At 41.3% G+C, this 18,742-nt stretch overlaps 1 protein-coding gene across 2 annotated transcripts in view; it reads left to right on the top strand.

The window, feature by feature from the left end:
* Nucleotides 1–18,742, top strand: part of ADCY5 (adenylate cyclase 5) — a 343,803-nt gene that overhangs the window by 238,482 nt on the left and 86,579 nt on the right. For both annotated transcript variants that reach the window (XM_074967144.1, XM_074967142.1), the window contains 4 exons: nt 12,772–12,883; nt 13,051–13,178; nt 17,039–17,197; nt 18,231–18,372. In XM_074967144.1, coding sequence (XP_074823245.1) covers nt 12,772–12,883; nt 13,051–13,178; nt 17,039–17,197; nt 18,231–18,372 — 541 coding nt within the window. The remainder of the gene's footprint in view (nt 1–12,771; nt 12,884–13,050; nt 13,179–17,038; nt 17,198–18,230; nt 18,373–18,742) is intronic.

The raw sequence follows: 18,742 nt of genomic DNA, 5'->3' as shown, positions 1-18,742 counted from the left end.
GCCAAAAAGTTTGCCCACCCCTGAGCTAGACACTTTTACTTCTCAGTGTTGCAGCTGCCATGCTTATCTAAGGAACCTGATCTCTAACTGGAAATCTGGTGGAAAAACAGCCTTATTTGTGGGATTTGATTCTTCTTCCTTCTGGTTGAGCTGGAAATGCCATGAGAACACATTTCTTTCCTTATCTCGGCACTTTCCATTCTAGTCCATATTGGAATGCAGAAATAAAGGTAAAAGTGTCCAACAAAGAAAGTTAACTAAACTTTTTAAAAAATCTTTAAAAATCTGGGATCAAGTTTTCGGCAGAGAATCAAATAGGGAAGTTGTTTTATCTTAACCTATTCACTCAACTCCAATACTGAACCCTCTGTTGGGTTGAAATTGATTGTGTTGCTTAGTTTTAGTGCCTCAAATATGAGCATTCACAGTATAAATCCCTGCTCCCACTACTGCTCTGTTTATATAGTGGGCTTGATTCAACAGGCATGGAAAGGGTGGTGTAATTATTTAGAAGCAGGAATAATAGTCACTTGGGTAGTGCATGTGTAATGGAAGCACATACAGTGGTGATGTAAACCTGGAATAACTGGAATGATGATGGAACTACACCAGATTAACATCAGTATAATAGAGCAGAATTTGATAGCAGACAGTAGATAAATCAGCAAATATTTTCAGGGTGTAAATAGCTAGGAGGGGAATTATTTAACATGAGAAAAAAGTTAAAACTATGGTAAAAGGGACTGCATATCAGTAAAATCTTCCTGACCATGAGATGTGTTAGGCTGTGGAATGGTCTCTTGAGGCCAACGGTGGAAACCCCAGTCCTTGTGATATTTACAACTAGAATGGACAAAACACTGGCAAACATTTTTTAGGGAACAAGGTGACCTAATAGGTCTTTCCCATCCCTACATTTAATGGGCTGCATTGTTAAAACCTGCCTTAAAAGGTGAAATTTTACATCTGCAATTAGAAAGTACCTCAAACTTGCTTTAGAATTTGAACTTCTTAGTACACTGATGCAGTCAAGGGGTAAGGTTTTTAAGTAGCACCGACTGTGCATAAAATTTTTGCCTACCAAACTGCAGGTGTGGAAAGGGAAACCAGTTTGAGGTTGGAATGAAAATTAGGCAGTTTGATTCTGTCTTGTAACAAAATAATTCTATAATCTGTCATTGATGGCAAATGTTAAATGAAGTCTGCCCATCTCTAGAAGCTGTTCCATGAGAGGTTAAAATCTCAGTAGTGCTTTCTGTGGCTGTACACACATGCGCAGAAACTCCCACACAATCCCATTGATCTGGACAGTTTCCCACCTCTGCTCAGTAAAATAAGTCCTAATGCCCAGACTATGTACGCTACACTAGAATGTGTAATAGATGTTTTGTGTACTTCCATAGTTGCTGTATTAGCAGTAAGTACCTTTGCTTTAGAAAGTACCATGAGAAACTGGAGTACAAAAGGCACTGTATAAACCCAGTTTCTATTCTAATGCTTATAGTCTGCTTATATTGGCATCGAGCTGTCTACTGTTGTGTTAAGAGTGTTAAACACCATAGTTGATGGAATTTGTCAATAAAGTCTAGTTGACAATGACTAGATCTGTTTCTTTCTCATAATGTTGTCCCAAGACTTGTTGTCTTTAAATTTTGGTACATTAAGTGGATACATAATTGGTTAAACAACCACAAACAAAGAGTAACTATTAATGGAGTGATGGAAGGAGGTCTCAAGTTTAGTTTCACAGTTCTTAAGTTTAGTTCCACAGGGATCTGTTCTGGGTCTGGTGTTATTTAACATTGTTATTAATGACGTGAATGTAGGAGTAGAGAGCATAATGATCAAATTTGCAGATGACACAAAGCTACGGGGGGTTGCAAACACTTTGGAGGATAAAGGTAAAATTCAAAGGCATCTTGATAAATTGGAGAACTGGGGTATAGACAACAGAATGAAATTCAGCAAAGTCAAATGTAATGTGTTACACTTACGGAAGAAAAAACAAATGAACAAATACAGAATGGGGGATAATTGGCTTGGCAGAAGCACTTCTGGGAAGGATCTGGGAGTTGTGGGGATCACAACTTCAACATGCATCAATAATGTGATGCAAAAAAAAAAGGGCAAATGTAATTTTGGGTGCATTAACAGAAGCATAGCATGCAAGTTGTGATAGGTGATGGTACCACTCTAGCCAGTGCTGGTTAGACCTCAGCTGGAGTACTGTGTCCAATTTTGGTCACTGCTGTATAGAAACGATGTAGAGAAACTGGAAAGAATCCAAAAGTGTGCAACAGAGATGATCAAAGGGATGGAATGCAAGCCATATAAGCAAAGGCTGAAGGAACTGGTATGTTTAGTTTGGAAAAGAGAAGATTATGGGTGGACATGATAGCAGTCTTCAAATGCTTGAAAGGCTGCCATAAAAAAAGATGGAGAAAAATTGTTCTCTCATGCTGCAGAGGGCAGTACAAGAGGCAATGGGTTCAAACTACAGCATAGCAGTTTTAGATTAAATCTCAGGAAAAACTTCCTGACTGTAAGAACAGTAGGACAATGGAACAGATTGCCTAGGGAAGCCATGGAAGCTTCTTCATGGGAGGTTTTCAAAAACAGGCTGGATAGCCATCTGTCTTGGATGGTTTAGACACAACAAATCCTGCATCTTGACAGAGAGTTAGACTAGATGGCCCTTGTGGTCCCTTCTAACCCTAAGGTTCTATGATTCGATGATTAAATTCCATAGGCCCTATTATCTGTCCCATCTTTGTGCAACTCGATCTATAGTTGGTTGCTTTCCTCTTCTAATTAGAATGTCTTTTTCATGCTAATTCAATCCTCCCAGCAAATAATTGATGTTTTACCTCATATTTCTTCTTTGTGTCATCAATTTAATATGTTCCTAAACTGGTCTGAAAATTACCCTTGTGAAACTTCACTTGTCCCTCTGATCCATATTTTCAATTCTCTGTGAGGTTCTCTTCATGTCTTGGCACAAGCTTGTCCACTTTGCAGTGCTAGTCACCTTCCCTATGCCTTCCCTGTTTTTTCCAAGGAATTAGTGCTGTATAACACTGTAACGTAATGCTATAGACAATCCCAATGCTTTCCATAGTGATCAGGGACATAATCCCTGGTCCAAACAGCTTGCAAATGAGTTAATTTGCAAGAAAACAGCTTGCAAATGAATTAATTTCTAAGAAAACTCTAGAAGATGAAAGGGGAGTGGAGAAGAGGAAGCAAGGAAGCAATACCCCAAATAAGGTTGTTAGGTTGAAAGTGATCATTCTGTACATATTGCTGCTCTTGGATAGAGAATGGAAAAGCAGCCTTGCTTGGCTAAATATCCTTGATGCTAGGATAAACTTGCCAAATGTGATTCAAACAGCAAATGTCGAGAGCTTATGGATTTAAAGCTGTGCTAGACAAAGCTCTGAAAAATATACTGTAAGGAGCCTCCTGCACTGGACTAGATGAGACTGAATGGGTCTCTTCCTCTCTAACTTCTGACACCAGTGATTCAAGGCACAAACATGAACAGTTTGCTTTCTGTACACTAGTCGGCTGAAGTTTATTCCTCCTTCGTTGCCTGCTCTGTGATTCTTGCTTAACAGTTGCAGTGAATGCAGAGTGTGTCTGAAATGTAAATATTCCATATTACGTTTAAAGTAGGGCTCTTATTGCTTTCCTCACTTCCCCACAAGGACCCCTCTTGTAGTAGCACTAGAGTCAAGAAGCCATTCTGATTGTGAGTCATCTTATTCTTTTCCCTACTGGCTTCCGGTACCACTAACTTTTTAGATGACAAGAGAATCCCTCTGTCTCTCTCTTGACCCCAAAAACATATTCACTCTTTAGAACCCCATAATTGCAGAAAACATATTTAAAGTGAGACACACTAAAGAAATATGGCTACAACAATACTGCATACAACAATGTAAATTTCAGTGTAACGTATCGAGCTTCCCCTGACTTGAGGGATGAATTTGGATCAGTTGTTGGATCTAGATCCTTTTCCTCTTACTTCCCAGAGATACCTTACTGATGTTAAAATGATCAGCAACTGCAGATCCAGTAGATGGTACTTTCCCTTTGAAATCTGTAGAGAACCAGCACACCCACATTTTGGCAGACGTACTCTTCTGATGGTGACCTATTTTGAATGAGATAAGTCTCAGGATCTGCGCATTTGTGGGCCCTATGGATCCCATGACATGTATTGCAAGAGCAGGGATTTAATGCTGGGTCATATTCCAATCTGGGTAATTAAACTCTGCCTTCCTAAATTCCCTTTCAGTATCAATGGAGACATCTTTCACTTTCTGTCCTGAACAGTTGTGAATGTTTCCATGTTCCCAGCAGTCCTGAAGAACTGACCCCTTATGAGACACACGACACGGTTCAAAAGCTTCTCCTCTTTAATACACTGAAACCTCATTTAGAAAGTCATTGGGATTCATATTTATGATCAGCAGGCAGAGACATCTGATTTGATTTCTGGTGATGGATTAATAAAGTGGTACTTATATTGTGCATAAACCACTGAATTTCCTTTGCATGTCACAAAGACAGATACAACAAACTCCTTTTGTGGTCTGGCTTATAGCCAGTGCATATCTCATTTTATTTGTTTTGCCTTCCTAAAATAGCCTTCCTTCCAGAGAGGTTATGTATTATCACCTTTTTCCAGTGAAGAATCAATTTTGTTAAATCCGGCATGCTACTGGAGAACTCACCAGTGCCGAGTGGAGCAATTACTTCCTATATCTTTCTTACAACACTCTTGTTTATACATCCCAGAATTATATTTGTCTTTTTCATTACAGCATCACATTGTTGGATCATGTTCAATTTGTGATCCACTATAACTCCCAGATCCTTTGCTGCAGTACTACTGTCTAGTCAGTTATTCCCCATTTTGTAGATGTGCATTCAATTTTTCCTTCTTCAGTGTAATACTTTGCACTTGTCTGTATTGAATTTCATCTTGTTGATTTCAGACTGAGTCTCTTGTTTGTCACGGTCATTTTGAATACTGTCCTCTAAAATGCTTGCAACCCCTCCCAGCCTGGTATCATCCACAAATTTTATAAGCATACTCTCTACTCCATTATTCAAGTCATTAATGAAAATGTTGACTAGTATGGTCCTACCAGACCTAAGATAGACCCCTGTAAGACCCCTAGATATGGCCTCCCAGTTTGACAGCAGACTATTGATAACAACTCTTTAAGTACAGTCTTTCAACCGGTTGTGCATTCACCTTATAGTATTTTAATCTGGACCACATTTCTCTAGTTTCTTCATGCACTAGTTTTCAGATGCACCCTTTCATGTGCATACTTATCCTCCAAATGGCTGAAGGGAAGAAAGACTGATCAACAAAAATGATTAGGGGTATGGAACAGCTTCCATATGAGGTGAGATTAATAAGACTGGGACTTTTCAGCTTGAAAAGAGACGACTAAGGGGAGATATGATTGAGGTCTATAAAATCATGACTGGTGTGGAGAAAGTAAATAAGGAAGTGGTATTTACTCCTTCTCATAACACAAGAACTAGGGGTCACCAAATGAAATTAATAGGCAGCAGGTTTAAAACAAACAAAAGAAAGTAATTCTTCACACAATGCACAGTCAACCTATGGAACTCTTTGCCAGAGGATGTTGTGAAGGCCAAGACTATAACAGGGTTCAAAAAAGAACTAGATAAGTTCATGGAAGATAGATCCATCAATGGCTATTAGCCAGGATGAGCAGGGATGCTAACCCATTCTGTGAAGTGTCCCTAGCCTCTGTTTGCCAGAAGCTGGGAATGGGCAACAGAGGATGGATCACTTGATGATTACCTGTTCTGTTCATTCCCTCTGAAGCACCTGGCATTGGCCACTGTTGGAAGACAGGATACTGGGCTAGATGAACCATTGGTCTGACCCAGGGTGGCCATTCTTATGTTCTTATGATCCTAGAATAGATAGCACGATCATTACATGTAGTGTAGTTGCCCTGAAATATGTATCCCAAATTGTAGCAGTGCCAGTTAATGTGTCAGAGTAGTTGATGGAGCCAAATTTAAAATGCTAGATGATTTCCAGTAGTAAAAGTAACTAATGCAAAATGACCTAACCAGTTTAAAAAGATAAGCTGACTTTAATAAATAATAAACAAACAGCACACTGGCAGTGTCATAAAACTAACAGGAATGCTCCGAGTGACTATCCTTACCAATTAGCCTAGTAAAAACATTGATGTTGGGCATATTGTTTGCTACAGACTACTACTTACTCTCACTTATTTACCTCTAACCGTTTGCCCAAATTAATTAAATTGTTTATTGTGAACAATGATAATTTTATTATGCCAAATTAGCTTTCCCTTTTCTCATTACTTAATCATTTGTTACAATCAAATACCATGGTTTTAATTTTCATGCAGTTGGATGCGCTTTACTGTGTTTTATAACTCATTAAATCTCAATGTGTCTAGGGTTTTGTTGAGTTTGCCGTACTGTGCACGTTGATGCTCAGTTTCCAGTAACACATACTGTTTATATTCATGGCTTGTGTTGCCATTGTGATGGTGATAGGGTTTGTGTTTCTTCCCTTGCAAGATCTGTGTTATGGCTGGGACGCAAATGTTTTGAAATAGAACATGATCATTTTTCTTTGTGTTAGTAATACTGGTGATTTACTTTAGCATTTCAAATATTCTTGCATTTAAAAAGAAGCGTGGCCACATTAAACCCATCCTCCGATAACTCCGCTGGCTTCTCATTCGTATAAGGCTCCAGTTTAAAAACTTGCTGTGGGAGGGCAGGTAGGTGTTGGTTTGGGTTTTTAAAAAAAACAAAAAAAAACTTGAATAGAGTTGCTCCCCCACCCCCTCATTGACCTCACCTCTTTCTATTCCTCTCTTTGTTGCTTTGATTTCCAGATGGATTCTCTGCCTCATGTCTCAGGCTCTTGGTTCAAGAGCCTTCTCCTCTATGATGCCTGCCATCTGGAAGAGCTGTCCTATGTCTTCTGACTCATTGACTCTCTCTTTATGTTGAAATCTGAGCTCAAAATGTGTCTTCTCTCTTGCCTGTGTCTCTTAATCATTCTCTCTCTCTGTTTAGTTGTACTCCTGCTGTTGCTCTGTGATTTAACACTGGAAAGCATTTGAGGATGGTGTCAGTATATAAGATATAAATTACCAGCCAGATCTTGCAGTCCAGGACATTACTGGGAGTTTTGTCACTGATTTCAATGGGAGTAGGAGCTGAAGTTGTATTGTGTTGTGTTATAGGATAAATGAAAATATACTCTGGAAAAAAGGCAATGAATTTTAAGTAATAAAACACTGGGTAGTGCACCTTGTGGATCATCGAGTTAAAACCAACTTAAGAACAAAGGGCTTTAGCCATATAAAAAATGCAATAACTTTTCTTCTGCCCAGTATTCCCCCAGAAATAAGCAATTTACCATCTCTTATAGTTATGTAAAAATAAGGGGAAAACTCAAGCCCTGGTCAATGTAGACCCCCACTATGAGATTAGCATGAGATCAGTGATGATGCAGAAACTACCTCCAGAACATTAAAGCCATTTCTGCATTTTAATTACCTGTTTAGATTATATTTTTTGCACAGCAGTTGCCTTCCAGATGTGCTAACAGTCTCCGCTCCCAGTGAAGTCATCAGGACCTGTGGCAGCTGATCATCTATGAAATTCAGGTCATACATTAATTGTGGTCAGTTACTACCATTCTCCCCACTCAGCCTTCACTAATGGCATCAATGGCATTTTTAAACCAATAAACTCTTCATCCCTTGAGATTTATAGCTAAAACCCTCATTTTGTTTAGCCTTTATTGTCAACAACTCTATTCGTCCCAAAATTTCAATGCTGGTTGACTCTTGGTCTGTGAAGGGGCGTGACTGCAGTGTCTTGCACTCATTGATGTGTAAGCATAGTCCACTTTCACCTGTAGGAAAATGCCTCATTTGATGAATCCTGCAAAATAATTGGCTTGACTTTTGCTTTCCAATAGAGATGCCCCTGCCATCCTCCTTGAACAAAACACCTTTATTTTCTAAGGACAGCCTGAAATAAAGCAGCACTAAGTAAATGGCACCAGACAAAGAAAGGGTGGGAAGTGGGCGAGTGGGGTGGAATTAAGATACAAAGGCTCCTTTTTTCCCTCAGAATAACTTGGCATAATTACAGTAATTCCTCTTTCAATTCTATGTCCCACAAATCTGATCAACCATTTGGGGGGAATTTCTGGTAGATTTCATTCTAAAGAGAAGCTCTGACTCTGCCTGCGGGATGATGATGTGTGGTCTGTGTTGTGTAGGAGTAGGAGGTCAGACTAGATAATGATAATAGTCCTAAATTGTGACCTATAAATCTATTCCACCCCAAAAAATGGTTCAGAGAATGTTGCAGTTTCAAAGTCAAGCACACAAAACTTTAATGCCAGAACGAAGGCTGCCCATTCCCCTTCAATTCATCTCCCTTGTGTGTTTGCATTATCATGCAGTCTTTAATTATGTGATCACTTGCTATTTTTTCACAGGACCCTGCTTCATTCAGTACACTGGAAGGGTGGTGCTATGGGGATGAATCGGGTCTAGAGCAGTGGTCCCCAAACTGTGGGGCACGCCCCCGTAAGGGGATGCAGAGGGATGTTCGGGGTGGGGGGAGGGGAGTGCTGTACTTCCAGCCCGGCTCCCAGACCAACTCCGCCCCAGCTTTGCTCCTCCCCCAACCCTGTTCAGCCCCAAGTCCTGCTCCGCCTCCAGGCCCAGCCCTGCCTTCACTCCCTCTCTGACCCCAGACCAGCTCCATCCCCAGCAATATCTCCAATCCACTCCCAGACGGGCTCTGTCCTCATTCCTTCTCCGCTCTGAGCTGGAGCGCCTTCCCCATCCCTAGTTCCACCCCCAGCTCTGCCTTCTGCCCAAGCTCCACTGCTGAGGAAGCCTTGGCTGCACAGTAATGGAGGAGGAAGGCGCAGACAGATTCCATTACTGGTAAGAGGGGGCACGACTGAAAAAGTGTAAGCACCACTGGTTTAGAATGGAGGAGGTTGTTGGCTGTAGAAAGCTGCTTCATTTGTTGCAGAAGTTGGAAGGTGTCCATTGAATGAGGCAGGGGGTGGGAGGAATGGAAAGGATGATTTCATGGTTAAGGCAGTTGAATGCTTCCCTGGAGAGCTGGATTCTATTCCTGCCTCTGCCACAGAGTTCCTATGTGATGCTGGGCAAGTCACATAAACCCAGCTTTACACAGGTGGTCATTAACTGCATGTTCCTTGTTTTCTGTGTGCCCATCTTGAGACACCTCTGCCCAACCCAGAAGAGGTGCTGAGCGCTCATGAGTACAGTTGAATTTGATTGGATCTGTGCTTTCAACATATAATGTGCTATAGAAATGCTAAATACTTGGAAAATCAGAGCCTAGGTGTCTCAAGTTGGGACCCCTCAATTAGTAAACACTTTTAGCAGTTTTGTCTTTAATCTCTCTGTGCCTCAGTTCCCCCTCTGTACAAAGAGGGATAATAACATCTAATCTCAAAGTGTTGTGAAGTTAAATTAATTAATGTTTGTTAACCCATTGTACACTATTGTGACAGCACCAGGAAGAAATTCATAATTTTGTATTCGGTGCACAGTTTGAATGATGTGCACTCAGTAAGTCCTGGGCCACATGTAGGAGGATAAAAAGCAATATTGAATAACTACTCATTCATTGAGTGAGATGGGGTCCTATGGAAAAAATAGTATGTGAACATCTAATTAAACACAGTATCATAATGCATATGCACAACGGGGCCAAACTGATGTCGCACAGGCAATCTTAAGGCTAGTATTTCCTAACTTTTGAGTGCTTGACTTTACCAACCAGAACATGCAGAAGAAAAATGCTGCTTTTACCTATCTTAATTTAAATGAAACAAGAACAAAAACAGTTTCCTTACCTTGTCAATTTTTTTTTAAACTTTCCCTTTTCTTGGTAGTTTATATTTAACACAGAACTGTACTGGGGTCTCTGCTTCTGTCTGATTGCCTACTTCTGGTTCCAAATGAGGTGTTCGGTTGACTGGTCACTTCATAACTCTGGTGTTTGTAACTGTGAGGTTCTAGTGTATATCCCTTGAAGGGTTTAATCTAGTGTTACACTATAGCACAGCTGTCCAGAATTCAGCCAGAGGGCCAGATGTGGAATCCTAAAATAGGGGCCATAGCTGCTCTCTCCCTGTAACTTCAGCATGAGGACCAAGCTGACAAAATGGCATCTTTAATTCATCAGAGTTCAAACAAAAAGCAATTTTTACTCATCTAGCAAAGGTTGCAAGTTGAAGGCAATGTTGATCTTGTAGGCATTTAGTTTCAATTGGAAAAGATAAATTTGTGTGCAAATCAGCAATGAAGCCCTCTGAAAACTACTCCATTTTCAGTGAAAAGATTATCAGGATTAGCTCTTGTGGAGTGTCCATTACCTACCTGACATGATGACCAGGGGGACCATTAGTTATTATTGTGTGCATATTAGCATTAGCACTGACCCTAATTTCAGAATCATTAGAGTAATCTCTCTGTGTGAGAGACAGCCACCATACTGCCCAAGTGGTGACGCTATGTGAGGCGCTATGCATAGTATCTCCAGGAATGCCTAGAAGAGAACAGTGAGCAGTAGCACTAGCTGTGCTGTAGGTGTAATGTCATTTATGTAGTGTGCACAGGCCCACACAATGGGATCTGAGCAAGATAAGGACTTCATCGTTTGCTCCCTAGTGAAATTTTACCAGTTTTCCTCCCATCCCAATCAAGGGAAAATAGGCTTGAGAATTATATTGAATATAGGGCCATTTAAATGCTTTTGTGTCTTGTACTGGTGCCTAACAGAGTATTCCTGTCTTGAAAAAAGTAAATAACAGTATGAAAGTAGTTTTCATGTAGCTCTTCAGCCCACAGAAAGATTAGTTTTTTTGCCAGCATAAGAATCAGATATTTTCCAATTTTTATAATGAGCCAGTTCTAATAATACATGCTCATGGTCCAAAAATACAACACAAGATTAAAATGTACAAGGTCTTCAAGGGAGATCTGTGGTTGCTTAGGAAACTATACATGCATCTCAATAGATCTTTAATTTTTGGTTTATTTTAATTGTATTCCTTTGTTTTAACTTTTTTGCAAATGATATGAAAGCTTGATTTATTAAATGTTTCCTTATCATTTTTTTAAAATCCCAAACCACATTTTGATTCAGGCATGTTTGGCACCCTGTTTTCTCTCTTCCTTATTGTGTTTGAACTTCAACATCTGCCCGATCAAAATTATTTCATGCAGTGTGGTCAGATATTAGAGTTGAAATATGGAAGGGAAATGAGAAAACAGGGTGCAAATGTGCCTGAACCAAAATGTGCTTCAGCATTTTCAAAATACTCATGACATTTTTTTGCCACTTTTGCACTACTTCATGTCCTAGGATGTTATGGGAAGATATCCCTGAAAATATGCCCGCTGCAGTTTGGCTAGAGCAGCAGCTCTTGGGGAGTAACAAATGAGAGATCTCCGGTAGCAAATAATGAGATGGTTGTAAAGTGGCATCTCACTCTGCTTTGTGAGATGCCACAACGGCCTAAACAGCACGTCTGTAATATTGAGACCCAACTGGATCAAATCCTGGAAGGATAACTCATCTTTTTTCCAAGGTAGAATAATTTAGTTTCATGTCTGTTTGTGTGGTGCAGTTTAGGGGTCTTTCGGATGAAATCTTAACAGGCTTAGTCTTATTTGCTCTATACGGATGCTAAAGATCCTGTGACACTTCTTGTAACAAAAGTGGTTTGCCCCAGTGTTTTGGGCAAGAATGTCCTCCCCTCTCTTCTTGTTTTGCAGCAGCACTCTGCGCTACCAGGTTGCTGCCCTCCATCCTCAGTGGTGACAGTGTATCGGGGTACTGTATGTGAATAGTTTTGTATAGTGCTTTTGGAACCATTCAGAATGGAAGATGCTATGTAAAAGTGAAATATTATTTATGTAAGTTTTTCAGAAATCAGACCAAAAACCTAGAAGTGAGAAAAGGAAGCTAAGAAGGCTGGGCTATAAGAAAACTGCAGACTTCCCTCGCTGGTGTATAAAGAACAGAGATCAGCTATGACATTCCATGGTTCTGGAGCAGTGTGTTCTAGTGGGTTAGAAAAGGGGACTGGTAATTAGGACTTTTGGGTCCTGTTCTTCACTGTGCAACTTCAAGCATTTTACTCAACCTTGTTGTGCCTTGCTTTACCCGTCTACACAATTAGTATAACTCCTGCCTCACAGGGAGTGTTGTGGCACTTAGCATCTGTTAAGCACTGTAAGGTCCCTGGCTACAATGTATGAGCAGAGTACTGTTATTATTATTGCAGTAGTAATGGATCTGGGTTGTACACAAGAAAACCAGACCATTAAAGCTGTGTGAGAGGTGGGACAAGGAGATTAGATTTAGACATTACAGGAAAAACCTCAATTTCTTATGGGGGGCAGGAAAGTGGACAACGGAGTGTGGCTTTTCTGAGTGGAGCCTGCAGAAATGGGACAAGGAGGGAAATTACCAAGAGTGCACTCTGTTGGACAGTTGAGGAAAAGGATCGATACCAGCCATGAATGAAGACACTTGCATGACTCCCAGCCTGTGTGTTCTTCTTGAGAAGTTAACTAGCTGATTAGAATTTAGGCAACAATATAATAATTTAATGGCACTTGTGTCTGTATCTTTCTTTTTTTTTTTCCATAGCATCCTCTTTGCAGACATAGAAGGGTTCACCAGCCTGGCCTCCCAGTGTACAGCTCAGGAGCTGGTCATGACGCTGAATGAGCTCTTTGCCAGATTTGATAAGCTTGCAGCTGTAAGTGTTCTATTATAATTCTGATTTTGGTTCCTGTTACACGATTGACATACTGCACCGGTTCACTAGATTTCTAACATTCACTGCCCTAAAAGACAAGTTATTACAAACATGAAATGAAATTTCATACTTCTCCATCTCTTTCTTTTTTCTTTTTCTTTTTGTAGGAAAATCACTGTTTACGTATAAAGATCTTGGGCGATTGCTATTACTGCGTGTCTGGATTACCAGAAGCAAGAGCTGACCATGCACACTGCTGTGTTGAAATGGGAATGGACATGATAGAGGCTATCTCGTAAGTAGCAGATTCCCCAGGGAGAGAAATTTATTCCATCTCTTAATGCATGAGGTAGCTAGCTCATTGAGCTAGAGGCTAGCAGAGAGAGGATATATTTGGGACCAGCACTGGCACACAAATGGACCTGACAGTACAAAGACGGAAGCCTGATTCCACTAAAACCATCTGGGGCATCTAAAATGCTTCCCCTCCCCGCAACTGGTGTAGGTCATCCTAGGCATGAAAGGTGTCAGTCCCAAAAGAGAATTTTTCAGCAAGGAAGAGGCGGTGAAAAGAGGGTTTCTAATGGAAATCTGTCTGGAACCTTTGTAGACCACTGGTCATTCTGCAGTAGCTTGCCCCTTTGCTTCTTAAAGGGAAAAATGCTGCCTACTAACCTGATTTGAAAAAGGCCCAATAGGCTGCAGATGTAACGTGTAGGGGGAGGAAAGGCTAGGACAGGATTTTGGTGAAGCTACATGAGGACAATATGATATAGGCCTGTGCTCCAGAAAGGGTCCAGCCACACCAACTTAGAGGGCAGTTAGGATCAGGGCACTGAAGGATGCTGCTGGTGCCACAACCATGGACGCCGCTGCAAGCCTGAGGGTGCTGTAGCAGCTGCAGAGTGTGTACTTGGGATGGGGAAAGAGGATTGTATCCTCACAACTGCCACAGATCACCCTTTCATCCACCCTGTGCCAAGTCATCTTCCTGAAGATGGGCACAAGACCAGAGGAGTTGTTTATTGGTGGGTGGACGGCTTCTTTCAAATTAATTACTTAGCAGCAAACAGTTGGGCTTGGCTGTTTATTCACAGATAAGCAGCCTGATGCTTCATTGCCTTGTTTTCAGTTGTTTACACTGCACTGAGCGAGTGTATAAAGCCAACGGGTCAGAACAGTAGCGTTCAACACCTGCTTTGCCGTCCCTGTGCACAGGCAAAAGTAACTACACATGGGGCAAGGCCCAGCAATGATAAAGTCTGTTTTACAATGTTCAAGAGATCTTTGTAACTGTTATTAAATCTGAAACATTTTCCCTGTGTTCCTTAGAGTAGGTGGAGGTTGGGGGAGGCAGGGGGAGTGAGAACAGAAAATCACTTATTCCCGATTTAGCAAAGAATCAGATTGTTAAATGCCTTTCATCCCATACAAAGTGGGAGGCAAGCTTTAAAGGTAGAGGAGGAGTTATTTGTAAACCCTAGGGTACTAGCAGCCCAAGGTATTTTTTTCAAGGCAAGGTGGGTTGCAATTCAATAAAGAAGCCTAGACTCTTCAGGCTTCATAGGGTATGTCTACCCTGCAATTAAACACCTGCAGCTGGCCCGTGTCAGCTGACTCAGGCTCATGGGGCTCAGACAGGGTTATAAAACTTTGCTGTGGACACCCGCCTCTGGGTCCCAGAATCCAGGCTCCAGCCCCAGCCATCTACGCTGCAGTTTTGTAGCCCCACAGCCCAGCTGACGTGGGCCAGCTGCAGGTGTTTAACTGCAGTGTAGACATACCCTAAGTGTTACTCAGCTGGGCGGTGGGTTTACAAAGCAATCTGTCAAGAGCTATAGATTCTTTCAAGCCACTCACGGTAGAAAGTGAGACCTTTGCTGTTAAATGTAATAGACCTAGTGTTTTCTTGGTAGTACAAGTTGTTGGAAATTATTCCTTTTAGCATTTAATAAGATGCTGCCTAACCTGCCACTTCTTTGTACTCCACATCAATTCCATGGGATTCTTTACTACAGCCATTGAAAGTAGGTTATTCACAACTCCTTTTATATATATCTCAAAGGTGAAAAGTGCAAGGAAGCAGCATGTAAAAATAAGTGAAGTACACTTATTATATATATATATATATATATATATAATAGTCCAGGTATGCATTGTGTATGAGATGAGGAATAGTTGTTGCATACGAGTCTTATAAAGAAGTCTCTTACGTGGAAATGCTGCTTTTCAAACCACATACTTGTGATCTGAAAAATGAGACAAACGTGTGGGTGTTTGTTTATGCCCTTGAAAAAATCCCAATAATAAGGATGTACTGTACCCAGCACAGTAAATACGTACCTTGAGACTTGATCAAGATAAAGTGGAAATTCAATCCAATTTACTGAAGTGAAGGAGATGAGAACTGCAGAGCCTTTACATTTCTGTTTTAGATCCTTTAATGCTATAGGAGCTGATCCTGCAAAGGACTGAACACATGTTGGCTCCCAATGGAATCAGAAGGAAATGTGGACACTCACCACATCACAGAATTGGACCTATATTGAGTAGTTCCAGCTCTGAGCAGATCAATTAACATAGGCAAATTGGTTACAAATAAATATTCTCAAAACTAGATAGTGCGGTGCACAGAGGACATGTAAGTACCGCGATGAGTACATGGAAAGATAGGCTTCTATTTATGTATATATCTTTAAGAAAACAAGAGGAAAAAATAAACAGCCTGTGTTATCAGTTCATTTGGGAGCAATGAGACAAGGTTCAATGATAACACCATGGTAAGTCGAAGTATCAGGCTTTTGCCATTAGAAACATGTCAAGTGTTAGATTGTGAGGTCTTTGGGAGAGGGACCATATCTACCTCTATATTTGTATAGCTCTTAGAATAATGAGGTCTCAATCCTGATCAGGCTTTTGAGTTGAAAATACCACTTTTATGAACTGCAGTTGGAAACCTTCTTAAAGAAAAGAAAAGAATAAACAAATGAAACTGAATTTGGGGCAATTTATTTTATTGACTAGTATATACAACTGCTACTCGTATGTTGCCAGACCTGAGGTTGTGAAGCCCCGTATCAGGTGATTAGGGCAGAATGCACTAGCTTCTTGGAGAATTAACATCTCCCTTTCAGTGCTGGCTCCTCCCCGAGATTAGGTTGTCTTTGCAGGAACAGAACAGAGCAATGGTCAGGACGATCGCAGTGAGTAGGATTTGCCTCGTGTACAACAAGACCCTGCGTTTACTGAAAATACAGGATCTGGCCCATAGAATCAACTTCTCAGATTGTTCTCTGTGCCCTGCTCCCCTCTGAACCCCATAGACAACTAAGAGAACTGTCAGGTGAGTTTCTCTGTGAAACATGGGCATTCTGGTAATGATGTGATCCATCAGCAACTATAAGCCACATTTGGCCTTGATGAGGCCATCAGACCCTTCGTAGGTCCCCCCACCCCCTGAATTCCCAAATAGAATTTCCATGTGAAGAGCTCTTCAAGTAAACTTTTGCCATAAAAAGGAAAAACCCACCAAGTATGACAGTGATCATTTTGGGAGCAAACAGAGGATCCAAGAGCTCATTAAAATGAGAGTCTGAGTGTTTGTAGCTGCCCACTTGGAGTGAGTGCAGAAGATGTGGTTCTGTGGTTTGCGATGGCTGCAGCTTAAAGCTCAGTTCAAGGTTTCCAACTGCAGTGGGTATTTCACACACAGATCAGGTTTCATCCATGGAACACTTGATGCCTGGTGCCATACAGACAAATTACGAGCTCAAAATCATTTCCTTTTTCTCTTTGCAACATGCTATTACTTTTAATGAGGTTCAGAGAGCTGGGAGGTTATGTCCAGTTTTGGTATGGAAATCAAAGACCAAGACTCAGCTTTCACCCTCCCAGAGAATTTTTCCATGAGCTCTGAACTTGCGACCAAGTTGAGAGGACAAGAACTTATTCCAAGGACACCCCTATCTAATTAGTACTTTGCCTGGCTTATCAAAGTGCAGTACAGCCTGTCTGATTTCTGTAGCTAAAGTACTGTGAATGAGCAGCCCTTTGTGTGTATGTTTGAATAATTTCTAGGGAATTGTGTATTTTGCACTCTGGGATACAGGCACATACTTCCCAGAGACATCCTTCTCTTTCTGCATCTCTTTTCAGATTGGTCCGGGAGGTGACAGGAGTCAACGTGAACATGAGGGTTGGGATCCACAGCGGGAGAGTTCACTGTGGAGTCTTGGGCCTCAGGAAGTGGCAGTTTGATGTGTGGTCAAATGATGTCACGCTAGCCAATCACATGGAAGCCGGAGGTAAAGCAGGGTAAGTTGTTGCTTCACCAAAGCTGTCGTGAGTCAATCCACGTGACAGTTTGCTTTTGACTTGCAGGAGGGTTTTGGTTAGTTTGTTTGTCTGTCATAGGATGAGTGTGGTGCAGAATTTTTAATTTGGGCACTCACTGGCTAGTTTATTTTCTCTCAACCCTACACTTCTGTCCACAATAGGTCTGCAGTCACCCAGGGTGGACATGCCTTATATGCAAAGAATGGAATTCATCCTCATAATAATTCCAGTGAAATTGATGAAGTGACACCTGGGATTAATGTCTCTGTGTGATCCCTATCACAGTGGGTCGTGGTTAGAGAGAGCTGTAACCATATGCTAATAAATGTTTGCTGAAGATATCACCTGGTCATCAGAAGGAAATGTTGTTCCTGCTTTGGAACACCCTTCCATAAGAGATCCAAATAAACGTACATTTCACTACCTTAAGGACCAATGGAAGACCAACTCCCTGACATAGCTTCCCCATGAGATTATTATTCTGCATATATTTCTACATTTCCTCTCCCCTAGGAGGGAAGAGTAGAAAACATAGCTCATCTACTTGATTGCATACCTCTATAAGGCACCTGGATACTACAGTGATTAATGTGGTATAGCAAGCTAGATGCAGCCGAGTATCCATGGCATATGACTTTGTAGACCCATGTCTCAGTCATGTGTGTGTAATGTGTTTTGATTGCTGAGCAAGCATGTCTACTGTGTGTTAGAGCAAGCAAATTGAATGAATGAATGGCTTCCTTACATCCACCGGGACGCTTATTAATGGATGTAAAACTTGGATAATGTGTTTTAACCTAATTCTGTGGAAAAATGTCAATGGGCCTGATTTTACTCCCTTTGAAAGGCAAGACAAAACTCCAGGGGATGTCAGCAGCAGCAGCATTGGACCCTGAAATGAGCTATTTTTTCTAGCGCACAGAATCTGTCACTGGCAGGAATTGGCTTACTAGATACGTGATTATTAGAGCTGCCTAATGAACTCCACGATTTGCCTTTTGTCTCATTCAAGGCGAATCCACATTACCAAAGCAACCTTGAATTATCTGAATGGAGACTACGAGGTGGAACTGGGTTTTGGAGGAGAACGCAATGCTTACCTCAAGGAGCACAGTATAGAGACCTTCCTGATTGTACGCTGCAGTCAAAAACGGGTAAGAGCAAACAGACTAATGTATGTTTTAGGTGTTTTTGGCTGGTGGCCACTCCTAACACCTCACAGCAGCCTGAAAGCCAGGCTTTCCTGGCCAGTAGAGGATTCCCTCTATGCCAGGAAGTCCTCCAGTGCCAGAGGCCCAGTGTAACAACTTCTAGCATACCTTCCCTCCTGGCCCCCAGCACAGGTGTGTGTCTGGGGGAAGGCAGGGTATGGCCACCTTTGCACCTCTTCTCACCCCGTTCCTGCCCAAAGCACAGTTTGTCTGTACAAAAGAATCTGACCTTAGTCCTTTTTTTTAACCACATGGGAGATTATTTTGTAACTGAGTTTTATGTTGGTGGAAGCTGGCAAATTATTAGCTTTAG

The sequence above is a fragment of the Natator depressus genome, chromosome 11, assembly GCF_965152275.1.
Source record: "Natator depressus isolate rNatDep1 chromosome 11, rNatDep2.hap1, whole genome shotgun sequence".
NCBI lineage: Eukaryota > Metazoa > Chordata > Testudines > Cheloniidae > Natator > Natator depressus.
The sequence above is the reverse complement of the archived record's forward strand: the minus strand, read 5'-3'. Positions and strand labels throughout refer to the sequence as shown.